Source organism: Lontra canadensis, unplaced genomic scaffold (genome assembly GCF_010015895.1).
Source record: "Lontra canadensis isolate GAN:19392208 unplaced genomic scaffold, GSC_riverotter_1.0 scaffold50, whole genome shotgun sequence".
Taxonomy (NCBI): Eukaryota; Metazoa; Chordata; class Mammalia; order Carnivora; family Mustelidae; genus Lontra; species Lontra canadensis.
Window position 1 is genome coordinate 5,946,001 of NW_022631044.1, and position 23,275 is coordinate 5,969,275.

Genomic DNA, 23,275 nt, shown 5'->3' on the forward strand with positions numbered 1-23,275 from the left:
AAATTTGTAGCATCTTCCAAATGAACTGTGCCTCTGGAAGAACTCTCAGAACTTGAAATAAAGTTGCTAAAATATTAGTACAGAAATACCACGACTTACTTACATTTGAACAAATAACAAAACTCTTCTTAAACTCCAGAGGTCCTTCCCCATAGAATTTATTATGACCAGCTTCCGACTATAAACAAATACCTAAGGAATTGGTGCATTCCTTCAAGAAGTGTAACAAGACAAGGAGAAGGGTGTTCCCGGTAACTGCAGCCCTATCTGGTCTTGCAATTGGAGAAGAAGGAAGGGAATCACTTTCGTTGGGGGAAGGAAAGAGGGAGAAAATGTAAATATATCTCCTTTGCTTTTTGGATGATGTTATAAGACATTTGCTTTTTCGAGATGGTCACCATGATCGATATTTTTGTATGCGCACATGGCACTGGAGTGGGGAAGCAGTTGGGCACGCCCAGATGCGAACTGCAAGGCAATTTCCATGAGCCTTCATAGAGATGTGGACAAATGGGTTTCCCCTACCGGGGCAGTAGTGGTACAGGCCAGCACAGACCCCCAAACTGAAAGAAATTAGCCCGACCTCAAGAAATCAGGCAGTTTATGAATAATTTCTAATCCAATTGCCCAAATAACATATGGACCACAAAATGTACCGCAATGCAGGAAAGATCTTGCTGGCTGCTAAGGAAGTTCTCTGTTTTGTTTTAAGAAGATAATATAGCTCTCTGCAAGGTTCTTCCCAAGGGTATGACCTAGAAAACCAGGAATCTGGTGGATGAATAAAAGAACTTGCTTCTCTCTCTCCTGATCCTGTCTGAACCAATATTTGATTATATTTTATTCAGGGGCACCTCAGCTTCAAGGAAAGCCACAACTCCTCTGTGGACTGATATGGAGGCTGATGAAATCCATTCTCTCTTTTTTTTTTTTCCTCTCTCTGTTAGTACAGGAAATAGGCTCAGGTTGTAACTTCCAGAGCCACCTGATTTTGTCCCCTCCCGCCCTCATCCTCCAGATCAGGTTGGCTGGTCAGCCCCAGTGACGAAATATCAGCATGGCTGCCTCGGCACCTCTGACCGACTGTCACTTCTTATCTCCTGCCTCTTATTCTTCCTGCTGTGCCCTCCATGCCTTCTGTGCCCTCTGGACCCTATCCTTTCCCTCCCCCTTTTTAGTTGTGGTTGGTAATCCCCAGCAGCAACCTTGCACCTTGCACGAGGCAGATCTCAAACTATCCACATCCTTGTAACAAGTGTTGGGTAAGCAATGGCACCCAAACTGGGTTTTAGGTAAACCTAATACGATGTTAAAATCAGCTATGCCATCTAAAGCTTCAGCTCACCACCAGCATTAACCAACCTCCAAAACTGATTCCAAAACTGTCATTGGAGGCTGGTCGCTGTTTGGAATCATGATGGTGGAAGAGAGGGAAGAAACTTTCTTTTTTTTTTTTTCCAGTTACTCCTGCTGTTCTCAGTCTTTGTTTTATTCACAGATGCTGGAAAATCGGGATGAATTTAGACCCTTGAGTGTTATTGGAGGTTGTAGCCTCTCTCCAGAGGAGCAGAACCAGTGGCCTTCGACAGCCCCTGTGTGTCTCCCTGTAACAGTACAAGTCACTGGTGGACGGACACAGCTCTGAAAGTGGGCAAAGGCGTGAGGGTCAACAGACTTGGGTACATTGGCAACAACGCAGAATTGACCTTGATACTGAAAAATAAATGACTTTCAGAAGAAGCAAACTAGGCTAAAAACAGTAACATAAAGAGTTTGCTTCTGACATTTTTCAAAAAGCCAAGATTTTTAGCATTCATTCATTTTAGGCTAGGTTAGGCGAGGTGAGGCGAGGCAAGGCTAAGACCTATTTAAATTCAACCTTTGCCCTTAAGAGTGGAAGTTCCCCTTGCCAACAATTTTGCTGATTTTTAAAATATTATTTTATCCATAAATTTTCATTTGGTCTTCTTTCTGAGATGTCATTAAGTCAGTATGCACTTACAAAAATATCCACCAAAATATTATGATTATAAATATTTTGAACATGAAATTCATTCAGAACAATAACCAAACAAAACAAATCCCTTGGTGGCATAAAGCCCCCAATCTCCAGTTTCTCACATCTCCAGGAGAATTCCTGCAGTGAAAACAGCAATACTCACACAGACAATATAAACTGTTACTCTGCTTGAAAAGTCACAGGGGACTACACAGGAAGAGCCGACGCTATATTGCTGTTTTCCTTTACAGTTCTAAGTACAGGGACAACTTTCACTGGGCGGCCCTGACTCAGATGAATGTTTTGTAATGGCAACCAGGCCACTGAAACCACTTAAAAGCAAATTATGTGAACATCTTGCCATTGCAACAAGATTTAAACTTTTTGGACCATTCACTAGAAAGGTCCACAAAGCGTTCAAAGAAATTAAGTCCTTCTCTCTGGGATTTGGCTTACTTTTTTCTTAGTAGGAGTTGGTTCTAAGTACCTCAGAGTCACACTGAGAAAAGCAACATCATTAACACACATACTTAAAATCACAAATCACAGGAACTCCTAAACCTTATGACTTACAGTTAACAAAATTGCAATAGTGCACTTCAAATAAAACTCCTCATTTGGGGTAAGTAGCTAGGAAATTAAGTGCTAACACTTCAGTAAAAACTAGGGGAACACAGAGATTTATGAAATATTCCAAGTGCAGAGGGGATCATTTCTTCCCCCATTTTCTTTTCTATCACAACTGGTTCACCGTCCATATTTAGTTTACATATGTCATTTAGAATCCACTTACTGTTAGATGCTGGAACAGCCACGCCCTCATGATATTTGTGGCTACTTTGGGAAAGATGCCACGCTTTTTGTGACGCTTTTTGTCCTTATCTGGATCATCATCGTCACCTGTGCTGGGGGAAGCTACACTGTTGTCCAAGCCATCACCTGCAAACATAGTGAATCAAATTTTGACTGATGCTACCTTGACATGCTTTATTCAAATAGAATGCCTTTGGATATAAACAAAACCAAAAGAGCAATATAAATGATTAATAGTTTATTTGGTACTTTTTATTTTTTTTCCAAGACAAAGAGAAAGAACAAGGCCTAGGCTCAAAAGTAGTAAGGTCTAAGGAACTTCTTCCAAAGAACAGTGGGAAAGGTCAAAGGGAATGAAGGGAAATAGCCAATCTCTTTAGTAGGTTTTTTTGGTTGCCATGGTGATGATTCAGATGTGTATAGCTGAGATGTGGTCAGTTAAATATGGTGGTGGCCATGGGCAGAGATGCTGTCCCTGCCTGGGTATCCAAACCCTACCTCTAGTCATTGATGTTAACTTGTGAGAGGATGCATTTAGGATATCATCTATTTCCACAAGTGATCTATCTGAAGACTAAAGTAGGCCATGGAAATGTAAGTAATCCATCATCTGAGCGGCTTGACATAGGAATGCTTCAAATAGAATATAATTTTTCTTGTCATAAAAAGAGAGCATCAAGTTTAGTAAGGGCAAAACTCCTGAAATAGTTTTTTAATTAGGAAACAATTACTATGTAAGTCAAATAAAGTGATGTTGAACTCATAGTCAATTGGAACTGTATTACCCTAAAAGTCCAGGTAGTTTCTAAAATTTCTTCTAGATTAAATCTTTCTCATTTGAAAAGTCACCTGTTTTCAAATTCCTGAATACTGGATCCTATTCTTCCATTGATTTGTGTTATAACATGTACGTTGTTTCTTCTAGAAAATATTCTGGCTCTGTGACACCATAAAACAAAAAATGTAATATTCCTTTTACAGTGCCGTGTTGAATAAGACCAAAAAAATGAAATCTCTGCCCATATAACCACACTGTCCAAAACAAGTCATAGGGTTCGAATGGAAACTAAGTACACTTTGTGTTCTGGCACGAAACTTCATGGGAAAAACAAGCCTGGACTAAACCCACTACAGTATAAAGCAGCTGAGCTTCTGTCAAATGTGCCTCCCTACCTGCTGTCTCAGCTCTCCGAGGAAGGCACCGACTTTGAGAAAGGGACAGGTGGATCCAGCCCAGGAAGAAGAGCTACAGAAGCAAGGCTTTGCAGTGAGGCAACACATTTACCTATGAGCACACTCCCCGGGTTCCGAACATCACTGGAGAGCCGTCCACGTGCCCAGGAATCGGGTACTCGGGTAAGACAAGCTTCCTAGCCACTGTATATTGTAACTAGCCTCATCGCGTCATGAACTTATTCCGTATTCCTTATTTCTGTTACCTAAATACACTAGGTACAAATACACTACCTTGATTTCAGTTATTGCAATCTAATCTACAGTCATTATGTTGCCATTAATCCATTGTTCTTAACAGCTCCCTCAAGAATCCCCTGCCCATCCCCCCCACCAAAAGGAAATTGTCCCCAGATCACCTTAACTTGTACCGAGGTAAACTTTAAAAACTGTTGGGTGAGGAACAGACTAAATTCCAACATTTCTGCTATGACTACAGCATATGCCATGAACACAAAACTTCTGCAGAACTTTTCTGAGTGTGATTTTTTTTGAATTTTAAAAATCCATCATTTTATTGTATTTAAAAATCCATCTATTTTGTTAAAGTTCCACATGATCGTAGCTGTGCTCTCGGTGGAAAAGGTCATAAAGACCCACAATCCCATGGCCTTCACTGTAGCAGCAGTGCAGAAAGTTCTTGGGTGACTTGCCCAAGGTCATCCAGCAGGGATGGGACTGGCAGGCCCCTGCAGGACCAGACACCCGCATCCCTAAATCAGTGCTCCTTCCACCCCACCAAACTCTCATTATTTGCATAACCAAGTGTTTTATAAGGAGTCCCCTTGGATTTGCCTAATAAATTCCTTGAAAGTCCAGTATTTAAAGAGGCTTTTTATTCAGAGAAGCAATTCACCATATAAAATAACAATTCATTAAAGAAACATGAGAAAAGAAACCAACTCAACAGCATTTAAAATTTCAATGGGCTAATCCACTTTCAATATGCAAAAGGTAACCGAAAAAAGGAAACATATTACTTGATCATTGATTAAAAATGAAAAGCTTCTAACCTAATGACAGTTTTTCACCACCTCTCCATGATTGTTTTCCACCTTAAAAAAAAAAATAGCCTTTCCATCCGTCTCAAAACCCCTTCAGATTAATTTAGCAGGCAATGCCTAGTGCCTGCCTCGAAGAGAATTCATTGATAATTTATGGAAATATCTACTATAATCCAGCGGAGATGACTTTTTTCCAGCTTTGTGCATCAATAGATAATCAAGGCCTTAAAGCAGCCTTAGCTTCCCATTACCTCAGGCAAAAGAATTCCTGAAAGCGTGCCTTGAGGGCACCTGAATTATATACTCCATTAGGAGAGGAAGGCTTTCTGCATTCCATGTGTAACACTCACCAGAACCTTTCCTGTTTATTTCTGCTGTATGAAAGCAGCAGCATTAGGAACAGAATTTTTTAAGTGAAGACTTATGTAGACACAATGGAGAAACCTTTCAAGCAGGAGCCAGATCACCCCCTTCAGTCCCTTGGCAGTGACCCTCTCCCGAATAAAAGGTTTCTATTACATCATTAGCTCAAGCCAAAAACAGCCTTGGCTTAATGCACAGTTTGTTCTTCCTACTGTTTTTAGGCAAATACAGCTACTTTACTCCCATCTGGGAGGGAAATTACACTGCTGGGTTGTAATCTAAGACAAGATTTTCATTGGAAGCAAATGCTTTCAATCCAGTGTAAATACTGGTGCATGTTCAGAAAAGCCTAAAACAATAAACCCTGCTCCTTCCTGACACAAGTTAGGGAAATGGAGAAGATGGGGAAGGAGAAGAGCAATACTAAAACACACGATTCTAAAAGCAAACACTTCCATAGATTTTAATAAATTGTTTAACCTCTTCCACTTTCTGGAATTGAAAATGGATCTCGAAACATCTCCACCTCGGAGGAAAGTCTAAATGGTCAATTGTACCTTCAGCATTTCCCTTCACTCTGCAATTTGATACAGTCACCTCGATGTGGTCTCTGGAGGATTTATTTCCTTTTTTTATTTTTAAGATCACTAAACAAACTTGGAGAACCGCCGGCCGACCACATGGCAGCAGGCAGCGGCTCTGAACCACATTTGTAAAATGTCAGCAGTGACTTCATTCCTGGAGCTGACTTCTCCTGCCGCCAAATGAAGGCAAACTGAAAAGGTGGAAATAATCATAAAAATGATGCTAGTCCATAAACAAGCTTACAGCCTCATTAGGATAGCAGTAGGCTCCAGTGGGTGATTTATGCTCGTTTTGCTGATGCTATGAGGAAATGCCATAGGGCGACTTTAGCCAATTGCTAATGGTTTCTGACAGCTTCTTAGCAACTAGTGCAAGCAACGTTGTGGCGTTTGCTAGTGACAGAAACCGAAAATGTCATATTATCTGCCCATGTGTCATGAAGTCCGTGTGGCAATTAACTAGCAGGCCAGTGACTGAGGGGCCAGAGGCTCCCGAAAATGGCCTTTGGCTATACAGAGGCAGCCGATGGGCGCAAGGCACATGCTGCCTACACGTATGCAACATTCTAACGCAGAAATCCACTTCCTTGTGACTCCCCCGCTCTGATGAGACCGGGCCACTCAGATCCCTTCTTTCCCCCTCACTCAAGTGAAACTCTGGGCTCTCCTCCCTCTCTCTCTCTGTCTCTCTCTCTCTCTCTCTCCCCCAGCAGTGGCTCTGGCTTTATGAGAAGTCTCCAAAGCGATCTGCTTTGATATGATTATCCAAATGGCTCCTTAACCGGCAGTACCTGGTTCTGTGCATTTGGGACGTTGGAGTCCAAGGTGCTAGCCTGTTTTTCTGCTCTCTCACGAATTAGTCTAAAAGGATTGAAGCTCACTGAAGCGGACTCATTGCCTGTCAGATTGCAGGGAGCAGAGGGACTCAGCAGCAACAAGACACTCCGTGAAAAACACCAGGCTTCTAACGAGCGGGGGGAAGAATCCTGGCCACACTTTCCAGTTTCTGAGCTATCAAAACCATGCACTATATGTCAAACTGTCAAACCTTTCAGCGTGGGCCATTTGCCCTTTCAAATAATATTTAAGAATTGTTTTTACAAAATTTTATAGGCCATGGTCTAGTGAAAGAGGCCAACCAACAAAGAAAGGAATTTGTACTACAATTCGTCTACGGACAATTTCTTGCGAGACCTGGTTTGTCCCTGCGGAGCAAGGCAGGTGACCTGTGGCAGCTCCCAGGCTGTCAGAGAGCTCAGATTTCAAACACGCTCAACTCAAACATCCCGAGTCGCCTATTTAAGCATGCCCGGGCATTTAGACTGTGCTATCTCGTGCCTTTCAAGGCAGGATAAAGCGGCATTTACCGTATTCAGGCCATTCAATGGGTCAGACTGACCGTGTCAGCAGGGGCTCCTCTCCGGCAGGTCAAAGCCCTGCTCCCGTTTTTTCTCTTTTTCCTAACGCCCTCTCCCCCCGTCCAACCCAACCCCAGGACTGCCCATCCCCAAAACCTATTCTGAGCCAGGCAAAAACAAAACCCCCCAAAAGTGCCCAAGATTTACATCACAACGGAGAGGAACTTCCAGGGTCGGTGGGTCAGCAGGTATAAATAAAAATGGGTTGTCTGTCAGAGCGTTCTTTCTGTCGGGGAGGCTAAACTCCTAATTAGGGATCTGAACTTTCAACTGCCGGGGCAGATGAAGGTGTAAGGTTGTGGACCTTCTTGTTTTGCTAGAGCTTCACGACAATTCATTTACAATTTTGCCAGGGAGACGCCATAGTTCCTGGCCAGGTCTTCCCCTTCACTTTCGCTCTACGCCTCTTCAAGTGTTTGGAAACAGAATGTTGGTCCCAGAAATGGAAGTAGACTCAAAACCAAGGCCATCTGTAATCGCATCTTTTGATATGGACTAAAGTCTATCATGTCTTGAAAGGTGACAAAATGGTCAGTTTAAAAGCATTAAGGCTGTACCGCTCGTGTTGTACGCTGGCTAACTTTTCAACCAGTGTAAAGGGCTTTTCCCTCTTGCCTGTTTTCTCACATAGCATATCTACAAAACAATATGGCATTTCAGCCCTTATGCAGTGTGTAGAACATTCCTGCCCTTCCAGGGGCTGCTGGTGCAAACACCCCGTCAGTATGGAGAGGTCGGGTTTCTTTTGTAGTGGAGCTATCCGAGTGTGCCAGGTTGTTAGGAAGAATGTAAAACTACCCCAAACCCACCTCTCCAGATCACGGCTGTGTCTACTTAGCCAGAAGTCAGATGGGATAATGTTTCTGTGTTATGTTAAGAGGATAAATGGTGAGAATTATAGACAACCCTTTCTCAGGAAGCAGCTAGAATACTTCAGAGGTTATAAAGAAGTGTTTTGTCTTCACTGAGAATGTGTAATCACTGCCAGAATGAGTTTTCTAAAATACATATCTGATCTTATAACCCCGCCTCTTAAAATCTGCTGTGGCTACGGTTTGCCTTCAGGATAAAGGTCACACTTTTGAGCCTGGCATGAAAGGCCTTTCACGTTCTCTCTTCGCCCCGGGGTGTTTGCAGCCTATCTGCTGCTGGGTCCCCACCCAGACCCTGAGCCTCCTGACCTTCTCAGCATCTCCCCACAGGCACGGCTCTCACACCTCTTCTAGGTTCCCTGTGTAGCCCCCTTTGCACTGTCCTTCCTGGCAAGCTCCTTGGTGACCTTTTTTTAGGTTCAGCTCAACTGCCATCTCCTCTAAGAAGCATGTGCTGAACTCTGGCTGTTCAGTGACACCCCTCCCCAATCCCCAATTTTTCTTTTCCTGACACGCCTCCATCCCAACACACGTCGCACTCCATCCAGCAGGACTGTTGTGTTCTGTAGTCTATGTCCCCTTGGCTTGATTCTAGGATATATGAAAGCAGGGACGGGGTCATATTCCCCCTCTAAGATTCTCTAGCCCCGGGCTTATCCCAGTGTCCAGGGTACAGACTTGTCAGTGGCATAGTGAATGACTGAGCGAATGCATTTCTTTTTTCACTGCATGGAGAAAACCAGTTTCCATTTCCAGCTGTTACAATCCTTTTTGATACATGCTTAAACTCTTTGAGGAATATCCACCAAGGAAAAATCAGTAAAACTCTAAGAAAACATAAAGGAAATGCATTCTCCAATGCTGGGATGTTTTCCTTGGAATCTTTCAGCTCCTCTTGGACAAAAGATGGACGGAGTGAGAGAATCGGAGCTCTTTCTAGTCTTTGCCATAGTTTCTCAGGAGTACATTTCTACTTCCTTCAATTACAATTTAAAACTTTCTACCTAACTAAAATGTCTTGCTGTTTGTACATTTTTCTGAGTTCAACTCTAAAAAATAAAGCCAAAGTTTGGCTTCCCTCTGAATTTTTAATTTTAAATATATCACTTGACAGGTCTCCTAGTTTTATCCTCGCAAAGAAACTCAACTGTCTCTCAGCAGACAATTGTACCCTGAGCTCAGACTCCAGGCTCAAACTTTACAGACTCAGTGCTAAATACAAAACTCTAGAACTCTGGCTTTTCCTTAGTTTTGCCAAGTCATGGATCGGCTATCCCCACAGCATTCCTCCACACCCATCTCAGCAAATTTTCAGCAACAGGTTATCAGAGGACCTTAGTATCTGATACTATCATACAGACTGACTGCCACAGGGTCCTCGGAGACATTAGAAAGGATTTTATAAGATCAGTGAAAACCTAATACAACCCCATAAGTCTTATTACACATTTTTAAGAGAAACACAGTAGACTATATATCTTCAAATTTGCAGCCAACATACAAATACATAATTGTCTAAATCCTTCACTTTTGAGTTTGACTTGAATTAGGGCTCTGTTACCACAGCCTCCCTTCTGCATCTCTTCTCATCCTTAGGTGTTTAACATTTCCTTGTTCTTAGTTCAAAGTGATTCTCAGTTGATCAAAGAAAAATAACAAAGGAAAGCACATTCTCGTATGTTTTATGTTACCACCCACCACTTCCCTGAAAATCTGGAGGTGGTTCCTTTGGAAACCAAGATAAGGAGTTAGATGTTGGCACCTGCCATGCAGTATGAGATTCTAGAAGGGGTATAAAAAATGGCCAGTGTTACAGATACACTAATGGCAGTGACTGATAAGACAGAGGTAAAAAAATGTGGGGGAGAAGATTAAGAATAAGCAAACTTTAAATAAACACATTATTGGCACTTATAAGAAGAAATGCCTAGGTACATTTCCCAAGGTTGGCTTTATAGAGATTTGCCATGAAGCTTTCCTTTCTCGTTGCTTTAGGTCTGTTAAACAGTGACAAAAACTTGTTAATATTTAGCCCCTGTGGAATGAGCTCACAGCCTTATTCTGGCCTGTAGTGGATTCCTGACATCACAGAAACCTAACGGGAGGAATGGAGACTCGAGCCTGGAGGAAGTAACTCTCTCAACGAAGGTACTGCCTCCTTTTCTGAAAAGTAAAGTGTGAACTTTAAAAATGAGCCCTACACAGGTAACCACCTTTTGCCTAAGTGGTCACTCTTACCATTCATTTATTCTTTTGACAGAAATGTACTGAATTCTGACTATGTCCCAAACACTATGTCAACCATGAGGGACACAGATGGGGAACAAAATCAGAAAGAGTCCCTGTTTCTACAGAGCTTTCCAGATAGAGGGCACAGATGTGAAACAAAATAATCACAGGGATAAAGGTACGACTATACTCAATCAGAAACAAACATAGGTCTATGAATGCTGAAACAAAGGAGACCACTGAGGAGGAATCTGGAGCAGAATCTGAAGGGTGGAGAAAGTCGAGCGGGTGTAGGAAGCAGCCTAAAAGGGCAGAGAGCAGAGAAAGGACTGCAGGCCACAGGGTCCAGCAGGTACAAGGGCCCTGTGTCTGGAAGTGTGATACAACCACAGAATGGGAACCTGGGAAAGCAGGACCACATGAAGCTGGATGGGTGTGAGGAGTAAGTCCACTCAGGGCCTTGTGGGCCGTGGTTCAGGATTTGGGTGTCTGTCCCTAGGCTTCTGAGTAGTGACCCACACGTACTTCTGTGGCATCATCAGTCTCTTCTCCGTCACATGCCCCAGTACTACCCCAAGGTCTCTTTCTAGTTCCACCTAACAAAGCACTTGATTCCAAATTAAGATGGGGGAATGAGTCCATTCAGGTAGACCCCAGCACAGGCACAGATCACACTCTGAAGTTAATCTGTAAGTAGGTCTCTTGGACACTGGAACATATTTTCACATAGAAGCAAGTTATGAATGGTGTTAGGTCCCAAGGCTTGCTCATCAAAGCCAAAGTAATTCATTAAATGAATAAAGTTCCAACACCAGAGCCCTAGGTGCAGAAAGTATAAGAAGAAGGAGGAGATGAGTTGTTGGCTTTTTTCCTCGTATTTTTGTACATAGAATCAGCCGAGGAAAATATTCAAGTATGTGTAAGTGCCTTTCGTACCTCCTTTTCTATATGTCACATCCATTGCTCAGCAGACATCTCCTGGAGTTTCCCACTCTCCCAGTGCCTTGTAGGGGCACTTGGCCTCCCACTGTGGACACCCCACCTACACCTATCCTTTTCCTGCTGTGAGTTCACACTTACCATCTCCCAATCACCCAAATACCCAGCCTTTCAGTCTAGTTCATCTAAGCCAGACCTGTTGAAGTAGAAAGCGATCTGCAAGCACTAATGGAGACTCAGCAAGAAAACCTGATGCCCCCTCACCTTCCCAGAAATGTGGGCATCTTTGAAAGAAAATTTGTTAATGCAAATGAATCTTTAAATGGCAGAATTTCAGTAAGTAAAGTTTTTTTGTTTATATTTTAAAGATTTTATTTATTTATTTGAGAGAAAGCATGAGAGGGGAGAGGAGCAGAGGGAGAAGCAGACTCCTCGCTGAGCAGGAAGCCTGATGTGGGACATGATCCCAGCACGCCGGGGTCATGACCTGAGCTAAAGGCAGACGCTTAACCAACTGAGCCATCCAGATGCCCAGTAGTAAGTAAAGTTGAAAAAAAAAAGAAAAAAATACAGTTGGTACTGTGGAAGTTTTGTTGTTAATTGTGTTTTAATCAGCAGATGCCAGCCTTTCAGAAGAGCCCAGGATCAAGTTTCCAGACTTGTCCTTGAATCCCTCCACCCTCAACCACTCACCCCTTGCTCATCCCTCCTGCATTTGGGAAGTCACACATCTCTCACCTTGCTCAGTGTTTCTTTCTTTTTCACAGAAACTGTGGTGGCAGTGAATGGGTCCTGGGAGTGCACAGCAGTGAGAACAGCAGTAAGAGATCTTGGCTGAACAAGTGTGTGTATACGGAGGACACTCCTATGATCTGGGCATTTATAAATCAGAGATCACCAACCCGTTGGAATAAATTTGGAAGAACTCCTTTGCTACAAATAAATTCACTCTATTAAGCATCTATCACTTCATGATTCTTCACGGAGACCACAAACCATGCATAAAACATAGGAGGGTAAAAAGTATGAAAAGAATCCAACCAAACAACGGAGACCCAGAATGAAAATGCTCACCGGATTTTTAGGGAACACAAAGAAAATCTGTTGAATTATATTAATATGCCATTGATAGAATTGAGGGAAGAAATAGGACTTTCTAAATTCGTGGAAAGGAAGAATTGTCAGAGTTGGTCAGTTTTCATATTTGCAGTTCACTTATGATTTATTTTCTGCATGTGTTTCTATGAATAGAGTACCACGGACAGATAAAAGATGTACCAAGAAATCGGCTACATTTTCCAAATTTTTTTAAAAAAATCATTGTATTTTGTTTTTTGGAGATAGGAAGACCTTTTTCTAGTAATTCAATATGACTTTTGACTTGAATTCCCCTCAGGGGAACAACAGAAAATTAGTTACCTACATGCAGAGGACAAACAGCAATGATGAATAGGAAAGAAAAAAAACACAGATTTTACTCATTTTTCATCCATTCAGCATTTTTCTTTTCTTTTCTTTTCTTTTTTTTTTTTAACAACCAAACACCATGGAAAATCCCTGCAAAAACAGCATAACTTCTTAATGAAGTCTTACAAACTTCAGTATGTGAGTGCACTGCAAGATGTTACTGACATCTTTGTATTTATACTAACAGTAAAACAAAATGGAAATCCCCCAATCTTTTTCTAAGAAAAAAAGGAAGAAAATGTGCTATAGTAGCAAAGTCAAAACAGTGTAAAAGTATAAAAGTCATAAACTTTTGTTTTGAAGCAACATCTCAGAAAGCATTTGAGGAACTAGTATTTTACCTTTTTAATATTATAGTAATGCACGCCAAATTCCTTGAGATATTCCTTCGAAAATATTTAAATCATATATTGACAAATGATCTCAAAATTCTATTTAACCATGAAAATAAATCCCTCAGTCAAAACAAAAACAAAAGCAGAAAACGAATGCCACACATGGGATCTTATAGCCGGGCAGCATACACACACCCACCCACCCACACACACACACACACACCAATTATTTTTGTGAGATGCTCAAATGCTTGCCATGTAATTTGTTTTTAAATTTTTATATACTCTGTATGTGTGTGTGTATATGTAGGTATATACCTATATATACACACCTGTGTTGAGTGTGATATACCTGGGTGAGTGTGTACATGTACACTTACACAGAAAAGATAACATTTATTTATCAAAAAGGTCATTTCTTCAGCAAACTCAGTTATATAGAATGTACTTGAGAATGTGGGTTTAATAAAAAAAAATTTCCAATATGCAGATTAGAAGCGGTTGAAGTGGTTCTCAACTTTGGCTACACATAGAATCATGCGGTAGTTTTCACAAATCCTGATGCCTACACTGTATCCAAGACCAATTAAATTAGTATTTTGGAAGGTGAGATCCCAGCATTAATGACTTTTAAAGCTCCAAGATGATTAAAATGTATAGCCAAGTTTGAAAACCAGTGGATTAGGGTCACAGATTATATGTGGCAAAGCTCATAGATTTTTTTTACAGAGAAATGGCCATAAGACCCTTAATCAGAGAACTGTTCTGTGTACATTAGATGTTGTTTTCAAAGGTTTACTCATCTGATTTCCTGCCTCATAGTTTGTAGACTGAGAGTTTTGTCACAATGTAAGATGATAAAAAGGCAAAAAAGAACTTGGCCCACAAGGGCCCTTTAGCGGAGAGGAAAACAGCCCTATAGATGTTAAAGAGGCTGTGTAAACAAACAAACAAACAAACAAACAAAACTATGTAGCACAGCACCATAAATCACGTATCTACTGAATTAAATTATTTTAAGCTTGTGAAGATTAGATATGATACAGTGTTATGTGTAGTCTGGAGACATTTTCCTAAAAATGCCCCTAAGTTTTTTTGAATATCTAAAAATGTAGGATTTTGTTCATCTGGACCACATCACTTTTTTTTTTTTTTTTAAGATTTTATTTATTTATTTGTCATAGAGAGAGAAGCGAGAGCGAGCACAGGCCGACAGAGTGGCAGGCAGAGGGAGAAGCAGGCTCCCTGCCAAGCAAAGAGCCTGATGTGGGACTCGATCCCAGGACGCCGGGATCATGACCCGAGGTGAAGGCAGCCGCTCAACCAACTGAGCCACCCAGGCGTCCCTGGACCACATCACTCTTGAGCGAGAGCAGATTAACCAGAATCCCGTGTCCATGTTCCGTAGCCACTCTTTTCATGACTTGCCCTCATTTCACTGGTCTGTATAGCTAGATGGAGCACAGCCCTCAGTGTAAGCATCGTGCGTGGGTTAAACACAGGGCACCAGCACCCCTTCTGACCCTCCCTGGCTTCTTGGGGACCTTCTCTCAAGGTGTCCAAGGGTTCTTCATCCCTTTTCTTCGGCTCTCAGTACATATGGAGGTAGAGGGAAGGGTAGGGTGTGTGCAGAAAGGGTGAGAGGTCAGCTAAAGGCGGACATGACTGGATGAGAGAGCGGGACCCACCTCCTGCAATAATGCAAAAGTTGGAGCAAGAGGGAATGCTGTGGATCAAGGGAGAAAAAAACAGACGGAGATTGCTTTGCATTCGAAATGAAATGGAACTAGGCTGTAAAATGTAGATTAGGAAGTCTTTGGGGAGAATGAAGTGATGTTAAGTACACAGGCAAGAAAGAAGTTGGGCTAAAAAAGAAAGAAAAGCTTGTTATTCTCTTATGGTAAAGCCATCTGAAAATCCACCAGTTTCTGAAAGATAAGGTTTGAGAATTACTGGCATGTACCTGTGATTACCTCTAACCTTCTCTCCTCTGATTGTCCCAGATGCCAGTCCTTGCATAGTTTGGGGGGTGCACACACCAGTCACTCAGTTAATTAGGACAGGTGCTTGCCGCTCAGAATCAGCACGTTCTGTCAAGTGGTGACTTCCTTTGGTGGGCACACAAGGATAAAGTCACTTTCCACAGCAGCGATACTCCAGATCTAACTTGTGAAGCCCCAGGCATCTTGCCAAAACGCAGTTTCTGATTCAGTAGAGGAGGAGCCTGAGAGGCTGCATTTTTCACAAGCTCTGGGGGCTGCTGAAGCCGCATCGCAGGTCCAAGGACCGTGATAGGCATCCTAGCGAGGTTCTGGGGGATCTTCCCCTAAGGGCAAATAAAGCTAGAAAATGTTGGGTGCACGTGCAGGCCTGGCTACAGTGGAAGGCGACACAGTCTCCTCCAGCGCCCACAGCGAGGATCGTACCTGCACCCGCGGGCAAGGACAAGGAAAGGCTGTTCATGTCCTCATTTTGAGAATCACCTCGTGATGTCTCTAGGACTAACTGGAGTATCAGAACAAGCCAGGATGTCTCCAACTGGCGACTCTCCTTGAGTTTTGTTTTGGTTTTTTAAAGATTCATTTATTTATTTGAGAGAGAGAGAGAGAGAGAGCATGCTTGAGTGGGGGGATGTTATTATAGTAATGCATGCCATTACTATAATAATGGTATGGAGGGCGGAGAGAGTATTTCCAGCAGACTCCTCACTGGGTGAGGAGCTTGACCTCAGAACCCTGAGATCGAGACCTGAGCTGAAATCAAGAGTCGGACACTCAACTGACGGAGCCAGCAGGCGTCCCACAACTCCTTCCTGATAGTACCACAGCCCTCTCTCCTCCATCTCCCCAGCACATGCAACACCTCGCTCACTTGTCTGGGAGGCATTACTAGAGAGCAGTGTAGCCTCTGGAGTCAGATCGTCTAGGTTCATGTAAATCCCATCCTCACCACTTGATAGCTGCATGGCCCTGGGAAAGTCAGTTAACCTCTCCAAGCCTCTATTTTGCCCCTCTGGAAAAAAGAAGCATAGTAATAGTATAGTGTTGAGTTACTGAACAGATTAAATAAAATAAGCTACATTGAACATTGAAGACAGAACATGGCAACGCTGGCTTAGCCCAGTTCCTGTGGTTGTTTTGCTACTGAGAACATTCTTTGAGCAAGGGGACCTTTCTCCTAAGCCCTGCACCCAAAGCAAGAAAAACAATCACAGCCACTCTAGTTATGTGCCCTCATCTCCCCCATCCTGTTCTCCTTCCTAGCAGCCACTTTCCCAAACTACATAGACCCATCCTCCTAGCACTGCATACCATTTTCATGTTTTCCTTCTTCCCCCGCAAAGAGCCCTGGAATGACTTGGAACTTTATACATGTGCTCTAGAGGAAAATGGGTGGGTGGTGCCGCCTAAGGGGCCCAACGATAAGATTCTGGTGGCCTAGGGCTGGACGGTGATACACAGGAAACACGTTTTATTAATACAAGTACTCGCTCCCCACACAAAATAGGTCAATTTATAATACCTTGTCCTCTGCTCTCCAGATAATATTTCCATGGTAAATAATAGCAAAGGCTTCTGGTTTTGATTTGCAAATATGGACAACAGTTATATCATTGAAGAAAGTATCTTTAAGGCCTAGGACAAGTGGGATGCCATAAAGAAAAGTGGGGCTAACTTTCAAGTTATAGGCCATCTCTTGTCTAGACAGGAAGATGAGCAGTTATAATAAAAATTAATATTTACTGAGCACTTACTACACAGTCGACGTTGTGTTTAGCCTTTATTTTCAGTCACTTAATTAATCCTCACGAAAACCTTAGGAGGTAAAGTTAAGTTCATCATCATGGTAAAAATAAACTAATTAAAAAAAACCAACAATTTCTCCATATTTTAAAAAACACTTGGGAGCCTGGGTGGCTCAGTTAAGCAACTGCCTTCGGCTCGGGTCATGATCCTGGAGTCCCAGGATTGAGTCCCACATTGGGCTCCCTGCTAGGTGGGGAGTCTGTTTCTCCCTCGGACCTCTCCCCTCTCGTGCTCCCCCTCTCTCATTCTCTCTCTCTCTCTCTCTCAAATAAATAAATAAAATCTTAAAAACAAAAACAAAAACCCCTTCACTTGTTATGGTTTTTTAGGTTTTTTTCAAACTGTTTTTGTAACCAATAGAGACAACTCCTACTTACAGACAGTAATAAGCTGCTTGGAGAATACACACCTTACTGAGTGCTTTCCCGAATTACCTCATGTCATCCTTGCCTTGGTCCCAGTGTACAGGTAAGGCAACAGAGCTCCTTGTGAACGCCAACCCACATCGGACTCAAAGCTGAACTCCTAACCATCCCAGAATTACTCTCTCCAGTTAACCCATGAGATTCGATGACAATACAATCAAGATGCGTTAACCTCTAGAAAGCTCTCCTGGAGCAGTAAGTGTCTTTTCTCATTGCTGCATGCTGTCCAAAGCCAGCACAAAGCCTGACCCATAGCGAGGACTTCACAGACATCTCCTGGATCACACTCTTTCCACTGAAGTCAAAGAAGGAGGAGAGGAGAAGCATGCGATCTCTGAGCGGGATGCAAGTGTTCCTTAGTCAAAGATCATGGAAAAGGTTAAATGTGAAAACCACCTCCGAAATGTACGCGGAAGAAAACAAATACCGAGTGTTTATGGATCGGGGGAACGTACGCAAGAATGGGAGAACGCCCCAAATAGTCACACTGCAAAAAAAAGTGAGGCTGTTGTCTTGAATGTGCCTCCAAACACTGAAGGAGAAAGTCATAGGGCAAGACATCACATAGGCGGTGGACGGCGGGTGCGCAGCCACCGGCACCCTGAGAGGAGTCCTAAGTTCTGGAGAGCAGGGCCAACAGAAGCCCTGTAGCTTGCACAGTGCCGAAAAACGGTCATGTATGGAGCTCCAAAGCACCCACTTTCCAGCTCCCACAGATGGTCTTCAAGTGTGTCTCGTGTCAGGAACCTGAGGTTCTGCCCGCAGGAGAGCTGGGAGGAGCCTGCGCCCACGGGCCTCGGCAGAGACAGAGCAGACAAGGGGCTGACCACAAGCTCGAGCCACAGTTTCTCTCAGGGATTGCGTATCAAAGGAAGGCAAGTCTCCTCTCCAGGAGGGATCCAGAAATACAAACAAGGTTGCTTCATGAAACACCAGCCTGGAGCAGAAGACACTCCGGCCGCCCCCCACACCCGAGGGGAGCAGCACTTCCACATCCCTGCGGTTTTCAGTGATGACATCACCTACATGCTAATCTGAACTCTTCCTGGGGCGAGAAGCAAGTAGCAGAGTCCATGAATTATTTTCATCCACAAAAGGCAGAAATCATCCTTCCCCACAGAAAGGACCTTGGTCTTCAGGGCACTCTGCACCCCCTCTCGTGTCCCGCTGGCTCTCACCCCGCTCTGAGCTCCTGCAGCTGCCTCTATAGAAAGTTCACCTGGCAGCCAGCCCCCCTCGCTTTCCAGCACAATCATCCCACAAAGACTGGAAATGTCAGAGTAGCCTCGGCTCCATGACGCTCCCCTAGACCTAGACTCGCAGGAGTGACGGCCACCCTGGAGCTGCAATCATGCCCCACCGCGTCCCCACACACAGGCCACCTCCTCGTACAGATGTGAGCCTCCAGGGTGGGCACGACTCTTGGTTTCCTGCTCTGCTTTAAGTCCCCCTTCTGGGCCTCGCCTTGACCCCGACCACAAGCTGCCTGGGAATCACTCTTCCCCTCCCCTCCCCCAGACCCTGCCAGTCTTCTTTCCCAGGGCTGAATACTGCTCCCAGGAGGAGCCAGCTAGAGTGGATTCTCTCCCTTGAAAATAGACCTCAGAACACCCATCCCAGCCCTGCCCAACTTCTGAGTTGGCCTGTGGCCTAGAATGCCTTGCTGCTGGTCCCACCTATCAGACGGGGGATCCAAAATGCCAGGCCTGGACTTGTTATACCCTTTGGACACTCTTTCTTGGACCACCCAGCTGCCTGCCCACGGACCAGCTTTTATATCCACGTTAGGTGCTCCCAGCCCTCATTCCTCTTGATAAGGAGGATGCTTCAGCCCTGCCCCAGCCTCCTCTTGCTGCCCAGTGTCTCTGTGTCTCTGAGATTCTAGCCAGGTGCTCGGGTTTCAGCGTGTCCTGCCTTCTCCCCATCTGGCATGCCAAACCGGGAAACAGCCCCAGATCACATCCAGTCAAATCCAGATGGTCTGTGAGAGTACAGTTTCCACGTCTGATACTGAAGGGGATGTGGGAGACATGGGCCATCCTCTCTGCATTTCATTCATCTTTCCAGGAACCTCTGAAGTTAGTCTCTCTAAGGCAGGCATCTCCACCATTATTTGGGGCAACAAGTTCTCTCTCGTGTAGAAGAGACCGCTACGGGGAAGAACAGTCGTCTAGTCTAGTCTGAGCAAAAAGCCTGCTTGAAAGTTGTATGGTGGGTCACCACAGGCCCAAAGCTACACATTGGTCTTCTCTCTGGTCAAAAAACAGGAGTATGATCAGGTTTTAAAAATGCATAATCATCGTAGGGAAAGATAATCTCCCTCAGAGAAGCCTGAACACTTTCAAGGCACGGAATGTGACTATGCGGAGCCACGTTACCATGAAAGGATGAAAAGCAACAGGAGGAAAGTTGAGCTGAGTGATCATGTTAATGGTTTGTCTTCGATACTTGCTTGTTTTCCTTGTTCTATTTTGTTCTTTAATGGGAAAGTGGGTGTTTGGAGTGTGGGCTATTTGAATGTGGAATGATCCTTCTAGGTCTTCCTAAACTTAGCAGGGAGTCAGGGGGTAAAATCCCAGATGGTCAAACAGTGATTTCACAACCTCAGGCCACAATTTCTTATCTTTCCAAGTTCCATACTTCCCCAAACATATGTAATCACGCCTGATCTAGAGGTCACAGCCCAGGACTGAAGTTCCACTACTGTCTGCGTAGCCTTTGTGAAGCGACTCCACCCTGCTAAGCCTCCCTGCCTCCACCCACAAAGGGCTGGTGGGAATAAGGAACTAGCTAATTCAGAGGGGTGTTGTGAAGAGCAAGTAGAATTATACACAGGAAAACGCGAAATAGTATAAAAAATGCCACTTCTTTAGAAGAACTTCTACATCTTTAGAAGATCTGCCAAGACAGAGGTGGGTACATTTTCCACATGCAAACAATGATAGCGGGTATCACAGTGTACTTCCACGGCCTGTGTATATACCAGCCATTCCCACTAGTCTATGAGCTCCGTGAGCCCAGTAAATGGGTCTTGTTCACCACCGGACATCCTCAGGGCCTACCCACTAGCAGGCAGCCAGTGCTTGGTGAATGGAAGGCCAACTGAAGTCATAAATTTATTTAGATTTATTTAGAGTTAACGGAGGGGTGAGACCGTTGAAAAGCAACTTTATCATTCCGGCTTTTGTTTCTCTCTCTCTTCTCTACAAGAAAATTTCTTGCCCGAAGTTAGTTCCACTCTCTCCACATGGGTGGCATATACAGAATTCATGATTAGGAAAATGTAACAAAGAATTTGGTCATGCATTCCAGGCGTTTGCTAATCCTCCCTTCTATATAAGGAGAGCTATTACCTAAGGAGAAACTGATTGATTGGTTGATTCAAATGACTGAAAGGAGAGGAGAGGCTGAGGACACCTCTTACATCGGGCCACTCACTCTGTCACAAGTGGACTAATGAAGTACCATCTTCATTAGCCTGGTGAACCTGCATTTCTATACGGCGCATTAGACCACAACCTATATATGCACCGCAGGAAACAACGGGATGGCTAGAAAATCATCCTTAGCCTAAATTCTACTCATGTTGCCAGCAAACAAAATACAGACAGATGATCCACTCATATCTTCATTCTCTTTCTCTCTCCTGCTCGCTGCTTAGATGGGTGTGATTAAGTGATGGATGGGTAAGTTAGAGTAGAAGCAGTTAAAATAGTTATTTTATATTTAATGCAGAACATCCCTGTTTTCAGCTGGCCTTACTTATGAGAAAGTACGTGAGGGAGGGCAGGACAGTGGACTGTGTGGGTCCCTGGTAGGGGAGTCATAATGTATGGCGAAAGGTGACATCAAACAGGAATATTCTGTCCCTGTTCATTTGTAATGAATGGAAATGAACATCATAACACGTGGATATGTTTTTAACCACTCCACAGAGGCTATGGAAGAGTAATTACAATTTCTTGGCTTAATTTATTATTACTGATATGATGGGAGAAAACCAAGACCATTTTCTAAAGATACGGATGAAAAGGGGAATTCATTTATAAGGAAAGAGCTACCAAAATGATAACAGTATTAACAAGACTTGAATCCCTCAGTCCTTAAGGCGACTCTGGTTCCAACACATAACTGTAAAGTAAGGCACAAATACTACAGTTAGGAAAACAGCAAGGCCCCATGTTAAACTGGGCGAGGACAACACACAGAATCAGAGTATGCACTCATTCTCAGATACTAAGGATCATATCATTGGGAGAGTGTCAGGGGAGATGAGGAGAGGCTTGAACCCCAGACTCGACCCCAGTTGAGGCCTTCAAGATCAAGTGGCAAGGACAAGCATTTTGGTTAATGCCAGCTGCCTTACGGTGTTAAGGGCTAGCCGGTGATCTCTTAGACAAACCAGTCGTATGGAGTTTAGGTTTTTAATACCATGGGCCAAATGCTTATGCGTTTGAGCTGTACAGGCCTCTCTGCTGGGCAACGCTGTCCCAAAGTCCACCCCCAAGTTTAAAGGCCACATTGGTGGACCATCAGCTTCCCCCGATCCCTCTTTACGGGGATGGGTATACCTGCATGGGAATGAGTGACGGGACTCATCCAAACGTTAAGAATGCAGTATCAGGCCCCACATGTGTTCAAAAATAGAGCCGAGAAGATGCAACTCTCCTTAGAGCAATGAGACAAACTTCCAATCCCCCGAATAGGAAAAAAGGAACTTCTTCCAGCTGATTGTTCCAAGTGACCACAGTTTTCACTAGCATCCATGCGGGACGCCCGGCCATCACTTAGGACAGTCAGAGCTACACAGACACCCAAGACGTTCTCGGAGCCTCCGCTCTGGGGATCTCCAGGACCAGGCTGATGCAGGCTGGGGACGCTCCTCCGAGAATCCACGGGAGACTTGTGAGCACACGTGAGTGGTTTGCATTCTCTCGACAGTCCTCTCCTGCTGGACCCTGCCAGAGGAGAGCAGCAATGTCTGTAGCTTCGTGCCCAGGAGGCAGTCTCTCAAAACCAGGGTACAGAAGGCAACCAAGTGAGAGAGGTTTCGACCATGTTTGTGCAGTGTTGAATGTAGCAAATGGAGCTGGATTAGAAATGAAGAGCTCGGCACGCCAGAGTCCCCCCTTCAGAAAACTGCCAAGGAAGGGTGCCCCCTGCGCTTGCGGGTTGAAACAACCTGCAGGCATAGCCCATTTTCTGACTCCCTCCTACAGAACACGTGGGCCTGTGCGCACGAGGGCAGTGACAGCTCACACAGACTGGAAGGGTTAGGGCTGCCTGACAAGCTGGCAATGTCTTCTGTCCTCGCACAGCTGCGAGTGTCTGGGTGGGGACGCTCCAGCTGGCACATGCTAGAGTGCCCCCTCCAGCCACTCTCCACTTGGCCTGCCTCCTTACACAAACACACAAGTGAGTGCATGCTCACTCTTTGTGGCTTAACAAGCTCCTTGCCTTTAGATTTTAATTCATTGTACCATAGTGATTTTTTTTAAAGATTTTATTTATTTAACAGAGAGAGAGAGCACGCACAAGCAAGGGGAGGGGCAGAGGGAGAGGGAGAAGCAGGCTCCCCACCAAGCAGGGAGCCCGACACCAGGACCCTGGGATCAGGACCCAAGCTGAAGGCAGATGCTTAACCAACTGAGCCACCCAGGTGCCCCTCTACTACCAGTGATTCTAACAGACCCGTTATTAAATATCTCCAATATACTCTATTTTCACAACGTTGTTCACATTTTAGCATGAAAGGAGTTCTCTTCAAAAAGGACCATTTGGGTGGTGG

General features: G+C 44.1%; 1 protein-coding gene and 1 long non-coding RNA gene across 6 annotated transcripts in view; one reads left to right on the forward strand and one right to left on the reverse strand.

Moving 5' to 3' along the window:
* Positions 1 to 23,275, reverse strand: part of MEIS1 (Meis homeobox 1) — a 133,748-nt gene that overhangs the window by 56,279 nt on the left and 54,194 nt on the right. For all 4 annotated transcript variants that reach the window (XM_032873763.1, XM_032873764.1, XM_032873765.1 and 1 more), the window contains exon 8: positions 2,793 to 2,938. In XM_032873763.1, coding sequence (XP_032729654.1) covers positions 2,793 to 2,938 — 146 coding nt within the window. The remainder of the gene's footprint in view (positions 1 to 2,792; positions 2,939 to 23,275) is intronic.
* Positions 3,156 to 12,726, forward strand: LOC116877192. 2 transcript variants are annotated; one of them, XR_004384572.1, is made up of 5 exons: positions 3,156 to 3,406; positions 3,794 to 4,168; positions 10,282 to 10,434; positions 10,547 to 10,693; positions 12,222 to 12,726. It is a non-coding gene; the product is annotated as an uncharacterized LOC116877192 (long non-coding RNA). The 2 variants fall into 2 exon arrangements; XR_004384571.1 differs by lacking the exon at positions 10,547 to 10,693.